At 38.0% G+C, this 24,104-nt stretch overlaps 1 protein-coding gene across 4 annotated transcripts in view; it reads right to left on the bottom strand.

Annotated features, from left to right (window-relative positions):
- Positions 1 to 24,104, bottom strand: part of adamts17 (ADAM metallopeptidase with thrombospondin type 1 motif, 17) — a 145,995-nt gene that overhangs the window by 71,239 nt on the left and 50,652 nt on the right. For all 4 annotated transcript variants that reach the window (XM_058401858.1, XM_058401857.1, XM_058401856.1 and 1 more), the window contains exons 8-9: positions 9,276 to 9,381; positions 1,179 to 1,319 (exon numbers count right to left, since the gene is read on the bottom strand). In XM_058401858.1, the coding sequence (XP_058257841.1) occupies positions 1,179 to 1,319; positions 9,276 to 9,381 (247 nt within the window). The remainder of the gene's footprint in view (positions 1 to 1,178; positions 1,320 to 9,275; positions 9,382 to 24,104) is intronic.

Here is a 24,104-nt window from a genome sequence, read left to right as displayed (position 1 = left end):
GCACAACAGCCAAAAGCCACCATTTGACAACAAGAACATATTTAGCTAGTTTAGGTTTAACAAGAGCTTTTTTTTTCAATTGTGGAGATTTTACTGAAGATAAAATCTTCTGTGATAAGGGAATTATGCTGTAGACCTGTAGGCAGTGGTAGCTTAACGCTTAAGGCTCTGGGCTTCTGATTTTGTTTAGAAGGTCTGATCTTGATCATCTGATCTTGATCTTCAGTGATTCAATCCCCAGCACCTCCAAGCTATCACTGTTGGGCCCTTGAGCAAGGATTCCTGCTCCAAGGATGCTGTATCATGACTGACCCTGTGCTCTAATCCACAAACATCCTACCAACCTGAAAAAAAATTCACTGTGCTGTATAAAAGTATATGTGAGAAAAAAATGGCTGCTTCTTCTTGAATATCAGCAGTGCAGACAGTAACATAGAGCTGTAGCATCATCACCAGAAGTGTCTGCGTGATGGGATGATAGCTATGATTTCACATTATTTGTATACACTTTTGTCAATATTCTTATACAGAATTAGATCAAACCTTTACTCTGTATTCAAGATGTTTGTCTTGGCATGAAGCATCTCTGGTTAATGGCTAAATGTAAAAAACCATTCGCATAATTCATTCGGAATATGGTGCTACTTGATATAATGACATTGCTTACTTTTACTGGCAGAGAAGCCCAAACAGTCTAAAGAGGCAGAAATGCATTCTTGATCAGTCTCAGATAGTGAGGGACTGAACAGCCCCAACTTTGTACAAAAAAACCCCCAAAAAACTGTCATATAACAGTGTACTTTTAGTCCAAAAAGCCAGAACACATCATGTTCCTGCTACACTGTGGATCCATTTGCTGCTTGCAGACCACAATACATAGATTTTTTTGGCTCACTTCCTGCAGTCAGGTCGATTCAGGGTCAGATTGCTTTCTCACTGCAACTGAACCATACTAGAGTTCCTTTGGAACTGGACTGAGACCACCTCCTTGAGACCAGTTGTTCTGGCCTGTGAGCTGTCTTTTTTCATTTAAAAGAAGTGCACACCAGGATTCAATTCAAACACACGAAACTCTCCATATATGAAAGTAACCTTGTACAGAGTCTTTCCCAGTGCCAGTAAGGCAGTATGGCTTTATAATGCACAATGGTGGAGTGACAATGATGACAATTTCTCACCTGAGGAAGTTTTCCAGGTCGTCACGGCTGCAGGTAGACCAGGACAGGTCGCTAGGGTTACGACCTTTGACCCACTCTCCGGACATGATGTGCGAGTGACCCGTACAAGCAGCGTGGTCATCGTCATGGCTCATGCCCATGCTGTAAAGGAGAATGACACTTTTACACTAAAATACACACATCCACAGAACACTTTAAAGCCATCTCATGAGTTTACAGACCATAACACCTAAGAAAAGTAAAAGCACCAATGACCACCCAACCTAAGCACTATTTACAACAATAAATGTGAGCACAGCAGCCCTGACATGGTGCTGGAAGGCTCATGTGTACCGAGACGGAGAGATTCCCAGGCGCAGACAGAGCCTTGTTCCACTCAAGCCCTGACCTACATTTCCAAAATTAAAAAACAACAAGCAAAAAAGCAAACTGGAAGCCAGCAAAACACAGAAGTTAATAAAGAATGGGGTGTGTGGATTTCCAGGGTGTGTCTCATTTTTCCCTTTTCTGAAATATAAGCAATAAAAATCTGAGTTTTCACTGCAGGAGTGTGTGAGGAATAAAGAGTGTGTATATACACCCGACAATATAGACAGGTATGTAAACACACACATACACACACACACACAAAGTTGTAATGCTGTTAAGAAATATGGCTCTGTTTTTAAATCATATTTCTCTTAGGAGCTTTCAGAAGCCTGCTAATCACACATACTGTCTCAAAAATAAAGGATATAACCCATTAAAGGATGTGCATTACAGTGAATTCATCATGAATAAGGATTTCATCCTTTGGTTGCTAAGCATCATAGCGGTCAAAAGTTTATGTAGTCCATGCAAAAACTGGCTTATTCTACAAAATACTCATGCTTATTTGATTTTCTTGGTGATGAGTCTCTCTACAAAAAGTACCAAGAACAGAGATGAGCAAGAGGCAATGACAGTACGAAAACAATCCAAGTTCATCAGCTGTCACGCGCAGCAGATCCCTGAATCCAGTTCATCATCTGTCTATTTGTGTAATGCCAAATAGTAGGGCAAAATTCTCGAACGTTATAATAAATTATTCGCAATGTTGTACACAAATATTTACTACAAATAAACCCACATAAATCATGAAAAATAAAAGGGAACACTACGAACTAAATACACACTGAGCATTAGATTAAATAAGCAGATTTGAAACCATTTCATTTCACTTAAGTAGGAAAACTATAGACTGCAAATATAGACTATGATTATTTCACTGAATTAATTACAAAAACAGTACATGGCAACCTAAAGGGGTAACCCAAGCAGAAAGATTGTAGCTTTAAGCACTGAGATGTTGCTCAACTTCACAGAGCTTATAATTTTTTTCATTTTTTTTAACCTTCTACAAGTTTATATTTCAATGAATTTTAAAACTGGACAATTTTTTGAGGAAAAAAGAAAAACATGGAGCATGTGCAATGGCTTTATTCATGTAATTTAAACAGGTTTATTAATATAATTCTCTACAAGTCAATATGTATATGTACAGTGCATCATTTAGATTGCTTCAACAAAATTAATCTTTTAAGAAAAGTCGAGCAGAGGAAGAAGCTGGCTCTGAGATTACTTCCTTGGTGTCAGTGAGTCAGAACAAAAGGTTTTGTACCTCGATATTTAAGAAAAGTGTTACCATAAACCATAATCCTGCAATTTGATACTCACATCTATCATTACTTTCTTTTTCATACTGACATGAGGTTTGTTCTCATGTACAGTGTTCTCATTACCTCTATGAGGCTTTAGACTCCAAGGTAATAACAGACATGAGTGATGGTAATGACACTGACGTAGTTATGTAAGGTAATGAGATAAAATGCTAGCATGCTCCCATGATGCATCATTTTTCCCACGTTCTATTTGTATTATCTATCCATCCATATTCTGTATCACTTATCCTACACAGGAACATAAAGAACCTGAAGCCTAATCAAGGGGACTTGGGGCACAAGGTAGGGGTTACCTTGAACAAGGTTGAAACCCATCACAGGGCACACACACACACACACACCCATTCACAGACTACAGACAATTTAGAGATGCCATTCAGCCTACAATGGATGTCTTTGGATTGAGGGAGGAAACTAAAGTACCGAGAGGAAACCCCCAAAGCACAGGGAGAACATGCAAACTCCACGTACACTGGGAGGAGGTGAACCCTGGAGGTTTGAAGCAAACTGATAATGTTTCCAAAAACATCTTTCATTAACTGAAATATAGTTATAGAGGAGCAAAAGTGAAGAAATGTGGGTTTTTTTGTGGCTCAGATTTGTTTGTAAAGGCTTCATAAGAATCATCCCACAATACCTTGAGGGAATTTCTGCATTTCTCCTTAAAGAACTGGTGCCAGAACTAACTCCAAAAGTTTGTGGGCATCCTCAGACATGCTTCTTAAGTTCAGGTCAGAGAAGTCCTAAGAGGTCTTTAGGTCAGGGCTTTGTGAGGGCCAGAACTTCCTTTTGTTAGTGTTGTCTTTAGGCCATTTTTGTTAGAAGGCATGCCTAGGAGCACTGTCCTGCTGGAAAAGAGCAAATTTTACCTTTCAGTCTGATGTCCTGAGGTTTAGTTTTCATTATTTCTAGATAATCCTTCTTCCTCATGATGCCATCTGTTTTCTGATCCCAGCCCCATGCTTCATATGCTTCACATTTGGGATGTTGTTTTCCAGATAGGGTTGAGATAGTGTTCTTTAACATTAGGTCCATGTTTCATCTGATCAGAGACCACTTCTCCAAAATTCTAGGTCTTCATCCTGGGGATCAACTGTAACTGCAGAAGCTAGGGCTTCTTCCTTGTGCATCATTCTTTCAGGCCATGGTGATGTCCTATTAATGGATGCACATAATTGGGTACCTGATGCCTCCAAAACCTTCACAACTTCCTTTTTTGCTGTCTCAGGTTTCAATTGAACCTTTTAAACTTTTTCATCCTTTAGAGTTAATCTGTGACTTTGTTCTGAGTGAATCAGAAACAATGTGCTCCCATGATTTTTATATATTTCCATACAGTTGCTTGTACATTAATACAGCAGGTGCTTGTCTTACCTTGTTTAGGAATTGCTCCTAATGAGAAACTGGGTTAGGGTTAGGGTTAGTTAGGGAGTTGTGAAGGGTGAGGGTTGGAGTTAGGGTAAGGGTTAGTCAGGGAGTTGTGAAGGTCTACAATTGTTTTTTCTGAGGTCTTGGTTGAGATTGTTCCATGGTATCAAGGGCAAACATTTACTTCATTTTGTGTAGGTGCTGTCTTTTCATTCACGATAGTCATCCTGATGGTTCCTGTCATCAGTGTATTGTGCATTAGTGTTGGATTTCCTTGGTCCTAAAAGAGATACTTTTGAAACTCTGGAAGGGTGTGGTGCTGTGTGCTGAAGCTCTGGGAATGCTGGGAAGAAGGTTTTAGATGCTGCTGTGAAGTCTGGGCCTCTGATTTATCCTGAACTACTTTCAGTAGTGAAACTGAGACTAAAGCAATGATAAGTAAAAAATAATATCAAAATGAACATTCAAGTTTTTCCACAACAACAACATTCTCAAAGACGTGTAACTGATAAACTGTATGAATAATTAACCGTAACTACAACAAAGACAAATGAAATAATATCAAATTGCACGCTGAACTTTTTTTTGGCACAAAAATAATATTCTCTAAGATGTGTAACTGATAAACTGTCCGAATTATTATCCACGACTAAAATAAATAGCCTATAAATGAAAATTTCGCAAGGAGCACGAAATACTTTGGCACAAAAATTATTCTTTAAACTGACAAACTGCCCATATTACTACACATAAATAAAAGATAAACGAAAATATGATCAAATTAAACATATTTTTGGCACAACTGAAAAAATGTCAGAATAATTATCCCCAAATATACTTACATACTCTAAGATAGACCTATTGCTTCACAGAAATTCTCTGAGGATATTTGTTAAAGATTCTTGAGCACATGAGACTTATCTGTCACTCAGCAAAAAAAAAACACCTCAAAAATATATCTATTAATATATTTAAAAAATATCTTCTGTGAAAATGTCTTCGCAATCTGATACTAAAAAACATGAATCATGAATCCTTTTTTCCTGTACACCAGCATTCCATTCTGCATATCAGACATTTTCAATCAGTATAAACAAATGAATTATTTTATCACCGCAAGTCTGATATAAAATTAGTCAGGACACTGCTGGTTTTTCAGTTTCAGCGAGATAACTTTACACAGAATTTTATTGGTTGAAGATAAAGCCTTCACGCCTGGAAGATTTTTATTTCATTGCCTGCACAATTTTATTTATTTATTTATTTAATTTATTTATTTATTTATTTACAGTGGTCCCTCGGTCCTCGACCACCCCTGTGTTCAAATTTTCGAGTCAATTTTACTTCGTGTACGAAAATATTTTTGGTGTACAACTCGACCGTCAGGAATGCCGGTTCTTGTTTCATACAGGATTGCAACGAATATTTTTCATTTCATTGTCTGTACCGCTTATCCGATCTATCCTCGGGTGACGGGGAGCCTGTGCCTATCTCAGACGTCATTGGGCATCAAGGCAGGATACACCCTGGATGGAGTGCCAACCCATCGCAGGGCACACACACACACACACACACTCATTCACTCATGCAATCACACTCTATGGGCAATTTAGAGACTCCAATCAGCCTAGAAGCATGTCTTTGGACTGTGGGAGGAAACCCACCAAGCATGGGGAGAACATGCAAACTCCACACACACAGTGAGCGGGAGCGAGACTCGAACCCAGGAGGTGTAAGGCGAATGGGCTAACCACTAAGCCGCCTTCAACGAATATCAAATAACAAATTTTCGTTTAAGTGGGGCTCAGCCCCCAATGAAGGGATAATAGTTAAAAATAAATAATAAATAAATAAAATAAAATAAAATAAAATAAAGATTTGACTAACAGGGTAGGATGGTAAACTTATTGCAGCATTCCACTGTATTGCATAGATGTGTATAACATTTGAGTACTGAACAAGTCAAATACGAGTATTCCTGATCTCACTCACACACACACACACACACACACTTGTCACACTTTTCATGTAAAAATAATCATATAATCATATAATCAAAGGTCATATAAAGATAAGGTAAAAAGTCATCAGATAAAAAGACATTAAATTTGTTTCTATTGAAAGGTTTGTTTTAGGCTCAGTGATTGTGGGTTATTCAATTCGATTAGATTTTATTTGTATAGCACTTTAAACAATGGACAGCTTTACAGAAAATAAAGTACAAAAAGTTTAAGATTAATGTTAGACTTTTTAGAATATTTACATTTATTCGTATTGATCCCAAATGAGCAACCCTGAGGCGACTCTGGCAAGGAAAAACTCCCTTAGATAGTAAGAGGAAGAAACCGTGAGAGGAACCAAGGAAACTTATCCTCATTTGAGTGACACTGGAAAGTGTGAATTACCATAAACACCGGAGAGTGTGATTTTAAATGATGTCCTTTCTATATTCATATACAGTCAGTTGGAGTGGTGTAACCAGGAGCTCCTGAGCATCTCATAAATTAGCTCAACATCTGAGTTCATTATAGATTCAACCAATTGAAGTTAACAGTTGCACTGACATCATAAATGCTGCTCTAACATCGCAGGGTGACGGTGGGACTATGCTAGCAAAAAATGTCGACCAACCTCAAATATAAATGATAAAGAAATAAATAACATAGCAAGAAAAATTTTCCAGCAAAACTAAACATCATGAGAAATCCTACATATCATAACCAACCATCTGATACTGGAGCAGCGTGAGACTCGGCTCGGCTACTTAACGATCTCCGAGTTGAAAACTATGGCTATGTGTTAATGGTGGAATTGCCCCGAAACCTAAAGCTGTGAAAGCTGATCTGTTTGTGTACAGACACGGAAGACAGAAAGTAAACCACATTGAAACTTTTTTAGATCCACATAAAATCCCATCATCAGTGGGCAGTCACACAGAATTGTGGGTAATGTAGGAATCGACTCTTAATCTTTAGCACAAATGAAGCTTATACTGATTTTCTAGAGAAATCTAGATTAAGCAACTACAGTAATTCAGGGAGGATTTATTCTTTAAACATGTAGCAACAAAAGTCTTATTTGATTCCGCACTAATATTGCAATCTGTGGCGGAAGGTTAAGTAATTACTGTAATGCTGTAGTGTGAAAATAATATGGGCATGTCTACACTTGACCCATAATGAGACTAATGATCAATATGGAAAAATAAAACCAATCGCTGTGGCTCGACAAACAAAACATGGGACAAATCACTGAAACAGGAAAAATGCATCTGCTTAATGAATAACTTGTGCGAACATGACAAGACGTCACATTTAATTGGTTTCCCTACATGCCTTAGTTTCAGTTCTAACCCCACAGATTAGTCTTTTTTTTTTTTTTTTTATGATCGCCAGGCGTAATTACACATTTTGTTTTCACCAACTCTTCAAAACAAACGATCATTTAATGGATCCAGAAAGTTGCTCTCGTGTGACGAATGGCTGCGTAATGAAACGGTAATCAGAGAACGCAATGAAACATGGATTCTACTCTCCAGAGTTCAGGCTATATTTCACACTAATCTGTTTTATCTGAAGCTCTGACAATCAGACAGCGGTGGAACAATCGGTTCCACTAAACTGGTCAGAAACAACACAGACTTTTTAAGTGTTTGAGTTCAAACGTCTTCAAGACGCAGGAATTTGCCAAGGTGCGCTTGCCTGTTGAAGTGTATTGGAGCATGTAAATGTCAAGTAGACATATATAGCATGCTGGCTAATCCAAGTGAAACGCTAACACTCAGATCTCATGACATGCTATGCTACGCCGTAGATTTTTCTCTTCTTTTTTTTGTTCAAATAAAGTTCCACTCAAAGCTGTAATATTCACTTTTTAAGAGGTGTTTTACAGACTGAGCACAATGGGGGCTTGTGTGTGTGTTTGTGTGAGCGGGTGTGAGATGTGTGTTAGAGCTGCGGCACTGGCTACGCGAGCGTGTCCTGCGTCTCGGCACCGGTCGGTCTCGCTGCGTGCCAGCTTCTTAATGACGGGCCTTAAAGCACCCGCTGTGATAACTCCACACACGACTGGCACAGCCACAAAGCCTACGCTAATGCTAATACAACTTGGCTAGATATCCAGGTGAGTTTGATGTTGGCTGCCCAATGCTGGCGTATCAAAGGAGGCTTTCTTTAGACCAAGGAAGATAATGAGACACACGATTGTGGAAAAAGTAGTAATACCTACGCCAAGATGGAGCCTGGACTGGATAAAGGCAAATATTTTCAGCCAAAATGTGGCACAGAGGACAAATGAATTGTGTGTGTGTGTGTATGTGTGTGTGTGTGTGTGTGTCTGTGTGTGTGTGTGTGTATGATGTGAGAGCAGAATGGGAGTAAAATCAAAGATTCCTGCACTACAGTGAATGTGCTTTAGACAATATTTCAGCCAAAAACGCTAACAATTATGAAAAGTCTGAGGCATTCATTTAGAATAATTTTCTTCCATAACGATGGCTTTTGTTAAAGTGTAGTCTTGTTCTGGGTTTGTAGTTGATCTTAAAAATTCTGTCTACAGTGCAGTACAGTATCTTATGTAAGTGTGTGGGATTGAACCAACTATTTTCTCTGAAGTAACTGCTCCAGTAAGTGAATCTTTTCCCTTAAATTCCCTCTGAAACTGACACTTTAAACAGAAAAGGTGTGACAGACAGACAGACAGACAGACAGACAGATAGATAGATAGATAGATAGATAGATAGATAGATAGACAGACAGAGATACAGATAGATAGACAGACAGACAGATAGAAGAATAGAGAACTCTAGTATATATACATACACAAAGATTTCTTGTTTTTTATTTTAATTATTTTATTTATCTTCTACTATTTTTTTTTACAATATTTCTCCATTTTTTTGCTCCTCTGACTTGTGCTGTTTTGTCAACTTGAATTTCCCCATACAGGGGATTAGTAAAGGTACGTCTCATCATAACTGTGTAAGCTGGATAAAGCTGATATGTTTGTGGTGTGTGGTTTCTGGACTCACCTGTGGCCGAGCTCGTGTGCGATGGTGAAGGCCAGGTTGAGGCCGTTGTCCTCGGCTACTACGCACTTCCTCTTGGCGCTGCAGGTGCCGCCTAAATACGCGATACCTGTGTGGGAAGAGTGTGTTGTTACTTATCTGAAAAAGCCAGACCTGACACATTTCCAGCTTTAAGTGGGATTACGATTTGTCAAACGCTACAGCCGTGACTTTCCATTCACTCCCCCTCTCCTGGCCAGATGTTCCTCTGAGCCTGCTTTTCATCTCCAGAATGTAATGTTCTTAGTGCTGATCACCCAAAATGAGCTAGTGTCACGGACATTACGTTGCGGCTCTGCTAAATTCACTCGCGAGGCTTGAGTGGTTTTCAGCCCACTGCTCTCTATGTGCCTGTGAGATTTGTAATACAGACGGCATTTTTGTGCCAACTACGCTGGTGTTAATCATCAGCCAGGGTAATAGCAGCGAGAGGATAACCCTTTAACATTTATTCACTTGACATGACTCATTTTAAGTGAAGCTGACTCATTTGAAATGTCGAGGATTTATATTCACAGCACCCTGAGTGGAGCTGAACTGAATTTGAACCTGTCTTTCGCTAGCAGTGAGTCCGTTTTTCTCAGTAACAAGAATATATTCTAACATCATGTCATGGTTGGGATTAAAAAATAAATAAATCCACCCCAGAAGTGATGAACTAACTGTAGTTTATATGCACATGCTTCTTAAAAAAAACCTGCTCACTAAGCCAAACCGTTTCTTGTACTCACATTAGTACTCACATTTATTGCCGATAACGTGTTACAGAAAAGAGGTTACAAAAGAAAACCTAAAAATAAAATATCAATTACAGAAAAGAGAAAATGGTTAGAAGTATTTTGTAGCAAAAATTAGAGACATATCCAAAATCCTTAAAAATATTTAATTGCTTGACAGCTCCCCCTTTAATGTCTTAAAATTCACATTTGATCCTTTGAAATTAATATATAATTAGCTCATAATTTATGACTCGTCCATGTTAAGAAACATTCTTTAAGACAGGCTGTGTTCCTAGAAACCTAGCATACCTCAGAGCACAGGCATGCTGCTGCATCTCCCACCATTAACCTGCACAAGTCCTTAATAACGCTGTCCTAAGCATGATTTAATGGGTAATATATAACCTGAAGTAGTTGCATATGAAGACGTCTATGGCAAGAGGGTGCAATCTGATATATAAATTATGTTACAGGTACACATGCTGGTAATTAAAAATCCCCAGCATTTTATTACCCTTTACAACTGTATGGAGGGATTGCGTTAACCCCAACGCTAGTGTTCTGTTTTGCTAGCAGAATAAAAATCGAATATCAGTATAAACAAAAGACTTATTTTATTGCTGTAAGTCTGAAAATAAGTCAGGACACGGTTAGCTTTCAGTGTGAGATGTTTTTTCCTTCTGTTGGGATAACCTTATACAGGATTTTAGAGTTTGAAGATAACACTTTCGAATTTTAGATGTTTATAGACAAGTATCTCAGAGAAGAAAGAGAGCAGGGTTTGATATCAGCTTTTACTCTGAAGACAGAAACATTTCTGTGTTTTATATCTTTTCTATGTGTATTGAGCCTATAGTACACTAGAAGAAAACAAAAAAATGTATGAAAATTCTACAAATTCTTAAAGACCTTAGTGTCTACTTTCATGTTAGCCACTAAGCCTCACTGTGGCATGTGACAATGCTGAATATGGACACAACAAAACAAGCACACAGTCCGTTTTTCTGGCTTCTGGTAAAAGGATTTAAACTCTAGTGTCATATTATCAACATCCTGGAGCGCAGAGTGATATAATAAAGAATCCATGATAACAATATTGTGCCTTAGGTGCAGAAAATTCCCACACTGACATAACTGGCATAATGATAATAATAATAATCTTTTATTAATCTTGTTTTTTATTATCGTGATATTATCACAATGCTGCAAATTCTGCTACTAATAATGATTTAGTTGTCACATTGGAAGTTACATGGTTGAGTACAATACACATGAAACATTTCAAAATAAAATATTTTTTTAGAAAAATTAAAGCTTTTAGACATGAGTGCGTGTTCAGTTTTTTGCAGGATTTATGCAACTGGAAAGATTTTTGCAAGCTCTCCTTAAATGTTGTTGCAGAATACAAAAGAAAATAAAAAAGTTTTATAGCTGCATTTCAGTTGTAATATTTTGGTCCTGTATCCATTGATCCAAGTTACACTTAAGCTTGCTGAGTCACACTAAATGTGTATTTGCAAAGAAACTTGAAACATAAAGGGAAAATGAGAATGAAATGGATAAACTGAGGTTTGCACTTGACTCATGACTTTGTATGGAGGTGCAGAATCTGTCATTGTTCATACTCACCTGCATCTTCTTGACTAGTAAAGATCTCTGGGGGTGAAGAAGGATTTGAGACACCGCTCATGACACCAATCCCAACGACAGTGGAAAGTGTTAACAGAGCTCATCACTGTGTTTAACATTGCTAAACTTTTTTTTACTTGGAAACCTGACAAACAGAGATCTACTGGATGTCACTGTTAATCTTCCAGATGTACAGCTGAGGTCATAAGTTTACAATGCGCCTTGCAGAATCTGTAGGAATAATATTTTTCTTTAAAAAAAATTTTTTAAAAAATACGAAGGATCACAAAAATTGTGTTTTGTTTTTTATTGCCCTGAATAAGCTATTTCACACAAGGGATGTTAACATAAACTCCATAAGACACTGAATAATAATAATACCGAATTCACACAAAAGAACCAGTCCAGTGTTTACACATGCTTGATTCTTAAAACTGTTCGTAGTTACCTGGATGATCAACATTATTTTTTTGTGATCAGTGTTCATAAGAATCTTGTTAGTCCTGAGCAGTTAAACCGCCCACAATTCTTCAGAAAAATTCTCCAAGACCTGCACAGTATTTGCTTTTCCAGCATCCTCTTCATATTTGACCAAAACTAGCTATATGTTTTTAAGATTTATCTTTTCACACTGAGGAAATCTGAGGGACCTGATACGTTAGCAGCCGGGGTTTGACCTTTTGAAAAGGATGACCTTTTGTCTTCTGGAAAACATGTAAAACCTTATGTAGCATCTGAAGGGCAGTACTCAGTGAAGATCTTCAAACAAAATAATAACAATTTACACTGATCATCCTGTTCAGCAAATAATGTGCAGGATTTGAAGGATTTTTCTGAAGACCTGGCAGTAGTTTAACTCCTCAGGAAAACCAAGACACTCATCGACAGTGATCACAAAACATAAAGACAGTTGTTGATCATCCAGGAATCAAGGTTGTGTAAACTCTATAACTGGTTCGTTTGTGTAAATTCAGTTATTGTTAAGTCTTGTGGGCTATATGTAAACATTTGCTATGTGAATATTAGCTAATTCAGGGCAGAACTACTTAAAAAACAATATGAAGGATTTTTATGATCCTTCTCTTTTTAAAAAATCTGTACATTTTGCAGATTCTGCAAGGAATAATGTAAAGTCATGACCTCAACTGTACATCTGGAGGATTAACAGATCCTGACATCCACTAGATCTCTGTTTGTCAGTTTTCCAAGTAAAAAAAAAAAAAAAAGTTAAGCCCTTTTCATGCACAGCGATGTTAAACACAGAGATGAGCTCTGTTAAAAACCTTCCACTGTTGTTGTGATTGGTGTCATGATCTGTGTCTCAAATCCAAAACTCTGACTTTACATCCAAGGATCTTTACTAATCCAGAAAATCCAGAAGACTGATACACAAAACAGAGCTTTCGGTGGGTTTAAAGGTTCTTCGAGGGATTTTTAAAAACCCAATACTGCCTAGAACAATACACGAGTCTGTAATTTGAGAGCATGCTAGTATTTTTAGTCGGTTATATTGGGATTGCGCTGTGCCTTCTTGTGTACGCAAATGCCTAGTTAAAAGGAAGTTTAATCCATCCTTAAGACATTTTTATTCTGCTCCCAAGTCTCCACACCTGAAGAAGACTCTTGTCAGCACAAAATAAATCCATTCCCACCTCAATGGAGTAACTGTGCACCTCCAATAAAAGTCCCTGCTGAGTCAGGAATAGTTTTCTATTAGCGTCGACTCGCATTCAACATATTCAACTTTCTCATTATTTAAAGTTAGTCAGTGTTTTTGGTTTTTAAGTGGCTTTTGTTTTCAAGTGGCTGAAGTTAAATTCCACAAAATAACACCTTGGTTGTAATAATTCATTATTAATGTTAAGGCTGCTTTCCATTTCACTTTAATGCTGGTCTTAATTTCACTTTTTCGTACCAACACAGAAAAAAAGAAGCAATGCCTCAGGACCAGAATCAGCTGTGTACCTGCATCTAAAGGACAAAGGACACACATTTGAGGATGATAAGGTACACATCTTGAACAGAGAAGACAGATGGCTTGAGAGAGAAGTGAAGGAGGCCATGTCAGAGTGGAAAATTCTTTTCTTAACAGAGGTGAAGGTCTTGGGCACAAACTGTCTCCTATTTTTCATGCTGCTCTTTCATCCATCCCCAAGAAAATCAAGACCTCTTCACATGTCCACCTGGAAAGCAACACCCAAGGACTCAAGCATCCACTCTTACTCCTACCTCCTAAGCCCCCCTACGCCCCCCCCAGGGTCCTTACCACAGGGAGGGGAAAATCCTTAACCCTGGAGGATACAAATTTGTGGAATCCTGCAAGAAGCTGCTCAGATGAGTAGTGAAATGTTTTCATCTAGCTAGAACGAAACCCAGTAGACATGACTCAACTTCCAGATTTCACTTTAAGCTTGGAAATTCACACTGAATCAAACAATTTGTACAGACCTGTGTGTATTTTGTGCCTTCGTTCATGAAAGTGAATGCGTCAAACAAATCTGAAGTCTTATTTCCTTCATCTGAATGACGTAATCGTCCACAACTGAAGAAGATGCTAGTCAATGCCAATATAAATCTATTCCCGACTCGGCAGAGACTTTTGTCGAAGGAGCGTTTCATCTGGTATTGTAACGGAGCGTCTTCAAAGGAACTCATTAGTTTAAAGCCGCATCAATCATCGGGTTGGCCAACAAAGTGACATCTGAAGGCTGTCGCATCACTGCGTATCTGCTTTTAGGCACCTGGTTTGTGTCTCTTACTGGCCTTGTCCCAGAATGCCTCACTTGGCCCGGGACCATCATATATTTAATCAGTGACATTAAAATGAAATCAAACCCAGATGGCTTTATTGAAAGAAGAACAGTTTCAAACATTTTCATTTGGGATAGCCGTGCACACATCATTTTTTGGGTCTCCATCTGTGAGTGACATAAGCCAGTTTGGACTGGATAGTTCATGCGATGATGGATAGGTCTTTATACTGAGAAAAACGAACGCTGTTCATCGTTTGCATATAAAGAATATTGAGATCAGAGATCTACTGTATCAAGCTGTGTAGCAAGATGATACAATGGGACAGTTTCGTATTTTAACCTGTGTGTTGTGAATAATTTCACATTTTTTACCTTATTATTTACACTACCAGTCAAAAGTTTGGACACACCTTTTAATTCAATGTTTTTTGTTTAGGGATTTATTTTCTACATTCTAGAACAATACTGAAGATTTCAAAACTATGAAATAACACACATGGACTTAAGTAATCCATATGTAATGACAACAAAAAACAGTCAGTTGTTATTTTAAGACACGAAGGTCAGGTGTTGTGGAATAGTTCTTGCAAGAACAGTATTGTCAAGTGCATTTGCAAAACCCATCAAGCACCATGATGAAACTGGCTCACATGAAGACCATCCCAGTAAAGCAAGACCAAAACTTACCTCTGCTGCAGAGGAGAAGTTCATTTAGAGTTACCAGCCTCAGAAATCACCAATTAACAGCGCCTCAGATTAGAGCCGTTATGAAGGCTTTACAGAGCATCAGTAGCAGACATATCTCAGTATCAACTGTTCAAAGGACATTATTGTGTATTTCGGCCGCCTTCAGCATTGTTTTACAATGTAGAAAGAAATAAACATCCATGGTGTGTCCAAACCTTCTACTGACTTCTTCCTGACTGGTAGTGTATATGACTTCATTTTAGATATCTTATAATACATCTATCCACCTGAGAGTGAATTAAGCACTGAAGAGTATAGACTACGTTTCCTTAACAGGGAAACAGCAGCACATGTTAGCACTTAACACAATGTGAATAAATCTTCCATCATGAATTTGATTTAAATCAAAAGAACCGGCAGAGAGGCGAACGCTGGTGACGTGGCCAGATGCAGTGTTCAAATTAATGTGCTTAGAACACTTCGTCTCTCTCTCTCTCTCTCTCTCTCACACACACACACACACACACACAGGGATTTCTGTTTACAGATGTTAGACTACTTGAAATGAACCACAAATCAGTAGTTAAAAAGTCAAATACTAACATTAGAGTGAATTTAACAACTTGGTAAAAAATGATAATAATTTTGTAATATAATATTGCTCTTATTCTGTAAGCGTGAGACATCATGTACTGGTAGTAATGTTTTGGGGATTTGTAGTATTTGGATGGAGCAAAACCATGAAGATTTATCAAATTACCACCAAACCCAGTAGATTGCTGCAGGAAAGAGTTAGATTATGTTGCACTTGTTCGTATTAAGGCTTCATCTTCTGTTTTATTTTTATTTATTTTTTTTTATAATTTTTTGGTTAAATATCAGAAATAAAGGTCTGTGGTTAACACAAGATCTTTTAATGTTTGATTCCCATGATATAAAATACATCTGTAATACACCACTCTTGATTTTATTAAGCTGTTATGCATCTTGAAAAAGGTAGTTGCTAAGTAGATAAATGGAAGAACAGAGGTTGCTGTGGACATTAATGATCATCATGTGGATCAGCGAAACTCATCTACTGCAGCCTCATTGTGTTTATACTCGCGAATGAATAAACTTTTCATTTATTCAGACCTTTACCAAAAGAGCAGAGTGAATTCTTATCAGGGAACATGTTTTAAAATAAATATTGAAAGAGTCGTCAGAAGTTTAGTGGTGGTGATGTTACAGTCATGTGACCATGGTGCAATTTGTTTATGGCCTAAATTTAGCTTCTAAATTCTGGTGATTGTATTTAGGTTTCAAAATGCATAACAGTTGTGTTCATTTGTGAAGATTATCTTAACGAACAAAACCTGTAAGAATCATAACACCTTTTTTGGGTCTCATTTTCTTATTTTCTGCAATAATCCAAAGGCTAATGGAAAACAAAATCCTATTGGCTTTTTGTCAAGGGAAAAAGAGTGATGCTAACGTCTGGGTTGGACAACAGAAACACCTCATCCTGGCAGCAGAACCTCCACATAGTTTAGAAGTACAGAACCTACATTCAGTTCAGGATTTCAGAATCTCCACATATAGTAGTTCAGAAGTTTAGAACATCCAATTCCAATTTCAGAATCTAAACATAGTTCAGAAGTTCAGAACCTCCACATAGTTCAGAATCTAAACATAGTTCAGAATATCAGAACCTACAGAGTTCAGAATCTCTGCATAGTTCAAAAGTTTAGATCCTCCACATAGTTTAGAACATTTAAATAGTTCAGAACCTCCAAACAGTTCAGAATTTCAACATAGTTCAGAATTTCAGAACCTACACAGTTCAGAACCTCCACATAGTTCAAAAGTTTAGAACCTCCACATAGTTTAGAACCTTTACATAGTTCAGAACCTTCATATAGTTCAAAAGTTTAGAACCTCCATATAGTTTAGAACCTTTAAATAGTTCAGAACCTCCACATAGTTCCGTAGCTATGGGTGGGCCTGGGTGGGCCACCCATCTGTCAGTCAGGCCCACCAGATCAATTGCTTACAACAGAACAGATTGCTTTGACTACAGTGATCGCTGGATGCCTTTATACATGCCTTTGTCCCTATTAGTTTTTTTTGGCACATCATACGTTACATCTATGAGTCAATTTTGGTACTTTCTGCGTGAGAGCACCCTACGGCTACGAGGAAGAATGTCTCTACGCTCAAGCGTGTACCTCCACTATGCACCAGTGTAAAAGTAAGTCAATCTACATTTTCCTACTATGTAGTTGTATAGTATGCATTGTTGCATTGTTGTTCATTTCATGTGGTTTATATGGCCGTTGAGCCATATATCGGACAGTTTACATACCGTCCCATACTGTCCTGCTGATTTGATAATGGTGTTGCGGCGCGTCTGTGAGATGCGTGGCCGTGCGTGTGTGTGGTGTGGCCGCCGAGCTCATGCTGTTGTTATTGTTATGTTCTTAACACTGCTTACGATGACATACAGGCTTATGCTTATGGTGGTTTGCATTCAAGCAGGTGTAGTTGTGTTGGCTTATTATTGATGAGATTATTGATAAAAGATGCATTTTAGGCTAGGCCCACCCAATTTTTTCCTGGCCCACCCACATTGTGATTCCTGGCTACGCTAGTGCATAGTTCAGAAGTTTAGAACCTCCACATAGTTCAGAACCTCCACATTGTTTAGATGCTCAGGACCTCCACATAGTTCAGAACCTCCACATTGTTTAGATGTTCAGGACCTCCAAATAGTTTAGAACCTCCACATAGTTCAGAATTTCAGAACCTCCACATAGTTCAGAACCTCCACATAGTTCAGAAGTTCAGAACCTCCACATAGTTCAGAACCTCCACATTGTTTAGATGCTCAGGACCTCCACATAGTTCAGAACCTCCACATTGTTTAGATGTTCAGGACCTCCAAATAGTTTAGAATCTCCACATAGTTCAGAATTTCAGGACCTCCACATAGTTCAGAACCTCCACATAGTTCAGAAGTTCAGAACCTCCACATAGTTCAGAACCTGCACCTAGTTCAGAACCTCCACATAGTTCAGATGTTCAGGACCTCCACATAGTTCAGAAGTTCAGAACCTCCACATAGTTCAGAACCTCCACATAGTTCTCTGCCACTCAACCAAACCTTGTGGTAGAAACACAGGCTCTTTCTCATTAGAGAGTATACCAAAACCAGGCACCTGCATTCCTGAGAGGAACATTCTTGCCAAATTAACTTGCAGAAACAGACATGGAAGAACACAATGCTAGAAAACTCACCTTTTTTAGGTCAGCGCTGAACTCAGAATGCTAGCAGATTCCATCTTCTTTATAGTATGAACATCTCTTAAATACTTATAGTTCATTATCTGTATTATTCTTCCTAGCAAGCTAACGTAGCTAACCTCACTGAACTAACTGCTAAATTAAGCAGTGCAACTCAGTTTACATTGACATTTTATGTCTTCCTTAACGCACAGATTCAATCCCTAGCAATTATCTTGTTTTAAATAAGATAAATAAGCAGGTCAGCAACAATTGTTCTTTATGTGTTGAATGTTCATAGATTTTCCTACAATAATGTATGACAGAGAAAAAGAAGAAAAAAAATTTATTGACTCTTTGCTTGCTTTTATTATAATATAAATTTTAGTTGACTAAGCAAATATAACTATTTTTGTTAATACAAAGATAAATGGTTTGAATGGAAATTTAGAATTATTAATTAAGTTTATTTTATACAATAACTGAAAATTTGTTCCAATAATTCGGTATGTTGTCAAAAACATACATTTTAGTCTTAATATTTCTTCTCATAGGTAAGTCAACAAATCTGTTGACTTTTTGGCATGGATCAAATACACACTTTGGGGTATTTTAACTATCCCGGTACTTTTTGGAACCAAAGTCAACTTAAGGACAAATAGGAAACACCCACAACCTGCTATAAACAACATTAAAAAAAAAACAGCAGGTTGATTGGAAAACAGGTGTTGCCATAAATTCTTTCATAAAATCCCCACTACTACATTTCAATCTATTCCATTTCATTATCACCATACATAGTTGTTTAAGAGTTGCAATTATTTCCACACTGGCTATCCTTCCTGGACTGGAAAAAAACAGTAAACTGTTCCTAATAGTGTGTGTTTTGTTGTGTTGTGTATGTGTCTTGGTATACAAGTCACTCTCTCTATACAGCTGTGGTAAGACAAGAGTCTGAAAAGTATTTACTGGTGTAAACTGAATGACTGACAAGTTGATTTAAAATAGGAAGGACGCACACACACACACACACACACACACACACCACAAAGCTTGTAACGGTGCAAGCCAGGTGTGAAATTAACCGGTATTGACCTCACACCCTGAGGCCATGATTTTATTCCACTTGTGTCTTTTATTATGTCTTAAAAACACACCACCAGCCAAATCCTATTCAATCAGTCACACAAAAAAACCTTTCACTGTCTTCACCTCCAGTGGAGTTTAGATTAATTAAAGCAGATTTCTGCCTGAGCCTTTGGTTACTAATGACATCACAGCCTTATACAACAACAGCACTACAACTCAAAGCTGAAAGGCCACACACACACACACACACACACACATAGAGTCTGGGACAAGTGGCTTGTGGAAAATTCTAAACCTTTCAAAATGACCTGGTTCATGCCTTTTGTCCAAACTACATTTCTTTACTCCACTAATCAGTAAGGAGTAAAACACAATAATGCTGTAATTGGAAAGTAATCAACAATAGAGGGGAAAATTTGCTGTCTGATGTGAAGCATAGTTACTCCTGGAAACAAATTATTACAAGGGTAAAACTATATTGTTTATTAAAGAACAACACACTTTTTTTTATCATGCTATGTTATAGAATGTCTGCTAAACAAACTACAGTGGAACCTCGGCAATCGAATTATATTCATTCTGGAGGCGAGTTGTTAAGGCAAAAATTTTGTATTGCGAGACAAATTTTCACATAAGAAATAATGTAAATGCAGATAATCAGTTCTAGCCACCCAAAACTATGACCAGTGTTACCAATAAGAAGTGTATGTAAACTGTATGGCTGCTTACATGTATTCCATGTCAAGGGTCCTCACAAGAAGTCGTGCCACTAAGCTTGGGTTAAAAATAGAACAGACCACCCACGTCACCAATCTGTCAACAAAAAACACGCGAAAAATCACATAGCTTTCGAACGCATGCGTACGTTGGTATGGTGGGTTGACTCTTTCAAGACAGCTTTCGCCGACTAAAAAAAATCGTAAAATTCGTAAACTCGCTTTGGTTGGCTTCCCACTGACGCAAACTAGTTTTGAACGCCTCCCGGACGTACGCAACTTCAGCCGGCAGATGCAAACTTCTTGCAAAATTTCAATTCTTAAGGCAAAAATTCATAAGGGAGGGCATTCATATGCCGAGGTTCCACTGTAGTTGCTGTTATCACGTACGTTATAGCAACAATGAACAATCATTCCTTCACCTTTACTTCATATTTTCTCTCTCTATTATATTAATAAGACATCTATAACCATAGAGCATCAAGAATATCCTTTCATTAGGCAGAAACCTTAACACTGATCAGAAGTAAAGCTACTTGAAACTCCTTCCAAAAATGTTAAATAAAACAGAATTCTCTACCAAATATATCTATATTATTCTTCTATACTACTTTATATCTACAAATACTGTGCTGTAAGACCAGGCACTTATCACTTCATCCATGTTACACACCCTAATGCTACTTGCACTACTCACACATTTTGTACTGTATATTGTGTTCATCTTTATTTCATTTTTCTGTATAGCATTAAACGCATAGTGTCGTTATTTTATGTTTTTACTTTTGACATTCACTGGTCAGCTGGTACCAAATTCCTTGTGTGTGTAATAAACCTGATTCTGATTCTAAATAGAACTTTACATTTTAACTTTTCTAGTCTCTTGAAAAAAAAACTTAATTATACCCACAATTATACTTTATATCAACGATTAGACACGTTAATCCATTCCTGTGTAGGCCGTTACTATAAACCTGACAATATATGAAAAGCTTCTGACTAGCATTCAGATTTTAATAACCTTTTACGTCTCTAGCAATCTCTGCATGTAACCTGGTGCAGTGAGCTTTTTCTGAGCCTATGCCGGGAAACATCTAGAAATACACCCTGGATGGAACACCAAAACACTGTTCCTCATGCACGCTCATCAGTTGAAATTTAGCATAGCCAAACCACATGTGTTTTGGAGGAAGAAGGAAACTGGAGGAAACCCACATGGACACAGAGAGATGTGAAACTTCATGCAGGTAGTAAAAGGAACTCAGGTTTAGACTAAACACCCGGAAAACCTGTTGCACCATCGTACTTATTAAACTACACTAAATTCGAACACATTCTCTAGCAGCACACAGCTATCCTTTAGTTTAAAAAAAGAAAAACACAAGCCTGGAATATTTAACACACTCGGCTTCTCAGGTTTTGCGTAACTCTTCTGTGTAAAAAAAAGTGCTTTACACATCATTAGTTGCCTCTAGCTTGCTCATTAGGGACAAAGATAAATTAAAATTAGAAACCATTTTTTATTCGGAATTTTTCCGTTCCTTTAGCTGCGATGTCCGTTGTTAAAAGTGCTACACAAATACAACTGTACTGAATAAGCAGTTAGTATATCATAAGCATGTAGTTCTGTTGGCCTTCTGTTGTATACTGCTCTGTACTATGATTAGAATATGCTGCCGAAGCCTCCCGCTGCCTGTGTTATTTTAACCAAATGAATTTGGATCATGTGAAAGCTGACTTTCACTGACACGTGCAGAAACTCTTGTGTTTAACGTCTGACTCTCCTCAGGATGTGATCTGTAATGTTCCAGGCGCCTATGCTGTTATAACATTCACCAGACAATATATCACGCTGCCATATCTCATACGTAAATAGCTTCGAGTCAAGAGCGAGGCCTAGAAATGCCGTTCGCACAACCTGCACAACTATGCGTGAGGACGGATTCCAAGGCCCGTGTTTATAAATGGCCGATAAATCTGAATAATCTTGAATCTTTCTGTTGTTTAGCACACAAATCATGACAAACTAGGGTGAACTGACGCATACATTTTTCGCGCCATGATATTCCCTATGGCTACATTATTCAGTACATTGAAAAGCAAAGCGTAAGCCTCTCCCATGTACTTGTACATGAACACACACACACACGGGGACACACACACACACACCAGTCATTGGCACTTCACAGGCTGTGAGGTAATGCGTGTCTGTGTTGTTTGTGGCAAAGCCCAGTATTCAGAGAGGCCAAAACTTTTGAACTTCGAAAGCTGGGAACAATGAAATAAATTCACTGGAGTGTGTGATCACATACTCTGTCCTACTCAGCACTTCCAGATCAGAATCCGAACACCTAGCTGGCCACACACACACCACACACACACACACACACACACACACACATACACACGTGATTCCCACAATATTGGTCCTTAACCTTGGTGTTATATTCAGCTTCAGGTATTTAAATGTACAAGCTCAGCAGAATTTGTGGAGCAGACTAAAGCCCACCCCCCACAAACACACACACACACACACATGCCACTGGGGAAGAATGAGTCAGCTAGGCCGTTCCAAAGCGCCAACTCCAAATGCAATCATCCCATTAAATGCAGTTGTGTAAAGTGTATTTGTATTTTTTTAAGACCAAAACCAAACTCAAAGACCCGAAACCTTATCTCCAAAATCTGTGACTCGTCAGAACACAATTAAAACTGTATTTATACATTATATATATAAGGGTGGAACTGTGGTGTCTTGCATAACTCTCAAAGCTCTACGGTCTCTGGTTCAATCTTGAGATTGGTTTATTTTGGAGTTTCGCAAGTTCTTCAGTGGGTCCTGTTTCTCTAGGTTTTCTAGCAAAACAAAACAAAACAAAACCAAAAAACCCCACGTCAGTGGCTAAGATAAATTGAGTGAGTGTGTGAATGAGTGTGTGGACTATTTGGACTACTGATTGAAAGGCTGTGAGTTCAAATCCCACCACTGCAAAATTGGGTTTTTGAGCAACTGCTCAGTTGTGTAAAATGTCTATGAAATATGTGTGTGATGGATGGCATCCCATCCAAAGTGTATTTCTGTCTCAATCCCAATATATCCCAAAGGGGAGTTTTAACTCGATCATTTTTCTAAAATAGTGCACACTGTAGAGTTTTATTCCTCTCATAACCCTGCGAATGACACATTACCATCACTCAGAAGCATTTAACATAACATTTACTGATAAGGAATGTCCTCAAGGCAAGTTATCAGTTATGTTTCAGCAGCTAGAAACATAACATCATTCATTAACCATCCTCACTTTTGCAAAAAAAAAAAAAAAAAAAAACATTGCTTGTCATGCTAAAGAGAAAGTCTTGAAGTCTTTCCATTGGCTGAAATATGGATACTCTGGATACTCCTACACTGGAAACTCCTTCCATGTACAGACATTTTTAAGCCATTTTTAATTATCCTTAGGTAATACAGACCACCTGATATACAAGTCTCTGTGAACAGGTTGCTACTAAAAACAATAATGTATTAGAAGCAGGTGATTAGAATAAAGATAAGGTTAGAATTCCAGTCTGTGTGACTGCCAGTGCTGCTGTTGTAAAAAATAATCAACACCATCTGATCAATCAGATCCCAGAATTCAACCGTGCAATGAATACATTTATATTCATTTCACCCCGAGTATTAAAATGTGCATTGTGTTGTTTGGGGAGGAAAAAAAGGTTCCCCTCCCCGAAGCCCACTCCAACCTCTTTGGCTGTGCTGGAGTGAAAATGATGTCCAGCTGCTTTCATAATGGCATTGAGATAACTAATGAATAACACCACACACACAGCAAGCCATAGCTCTGCCATCTTCCTTTTATCCCTGAGCACATTACATATGCAGGGCACTGACTAGAGTCACAATTTTCATTCTCATAAAAAAATGCTGACTTTCACGAG

Source organism: Hemibagrus wyckioides, linkage group LG10 (assembly GCF_019097595.1).
Source record: "Hemibagrus wyckioides isolate EC202008001 linkage group LG10, SWU_Hwy_1.0, whole genome shotgun sequence".
Lineage (NCBI taxonomy): Eukaryota > Metazoa > Chordata > Actinopteri > Siluriformes > Bagridae > Hemibagrus > Hemibagrus wyckioides.
The sequence above is the reverse complement of the archived record's forward strand: the minus strand, read 5'-3'. Positions and strand labels throughout refer to the sequence as shown.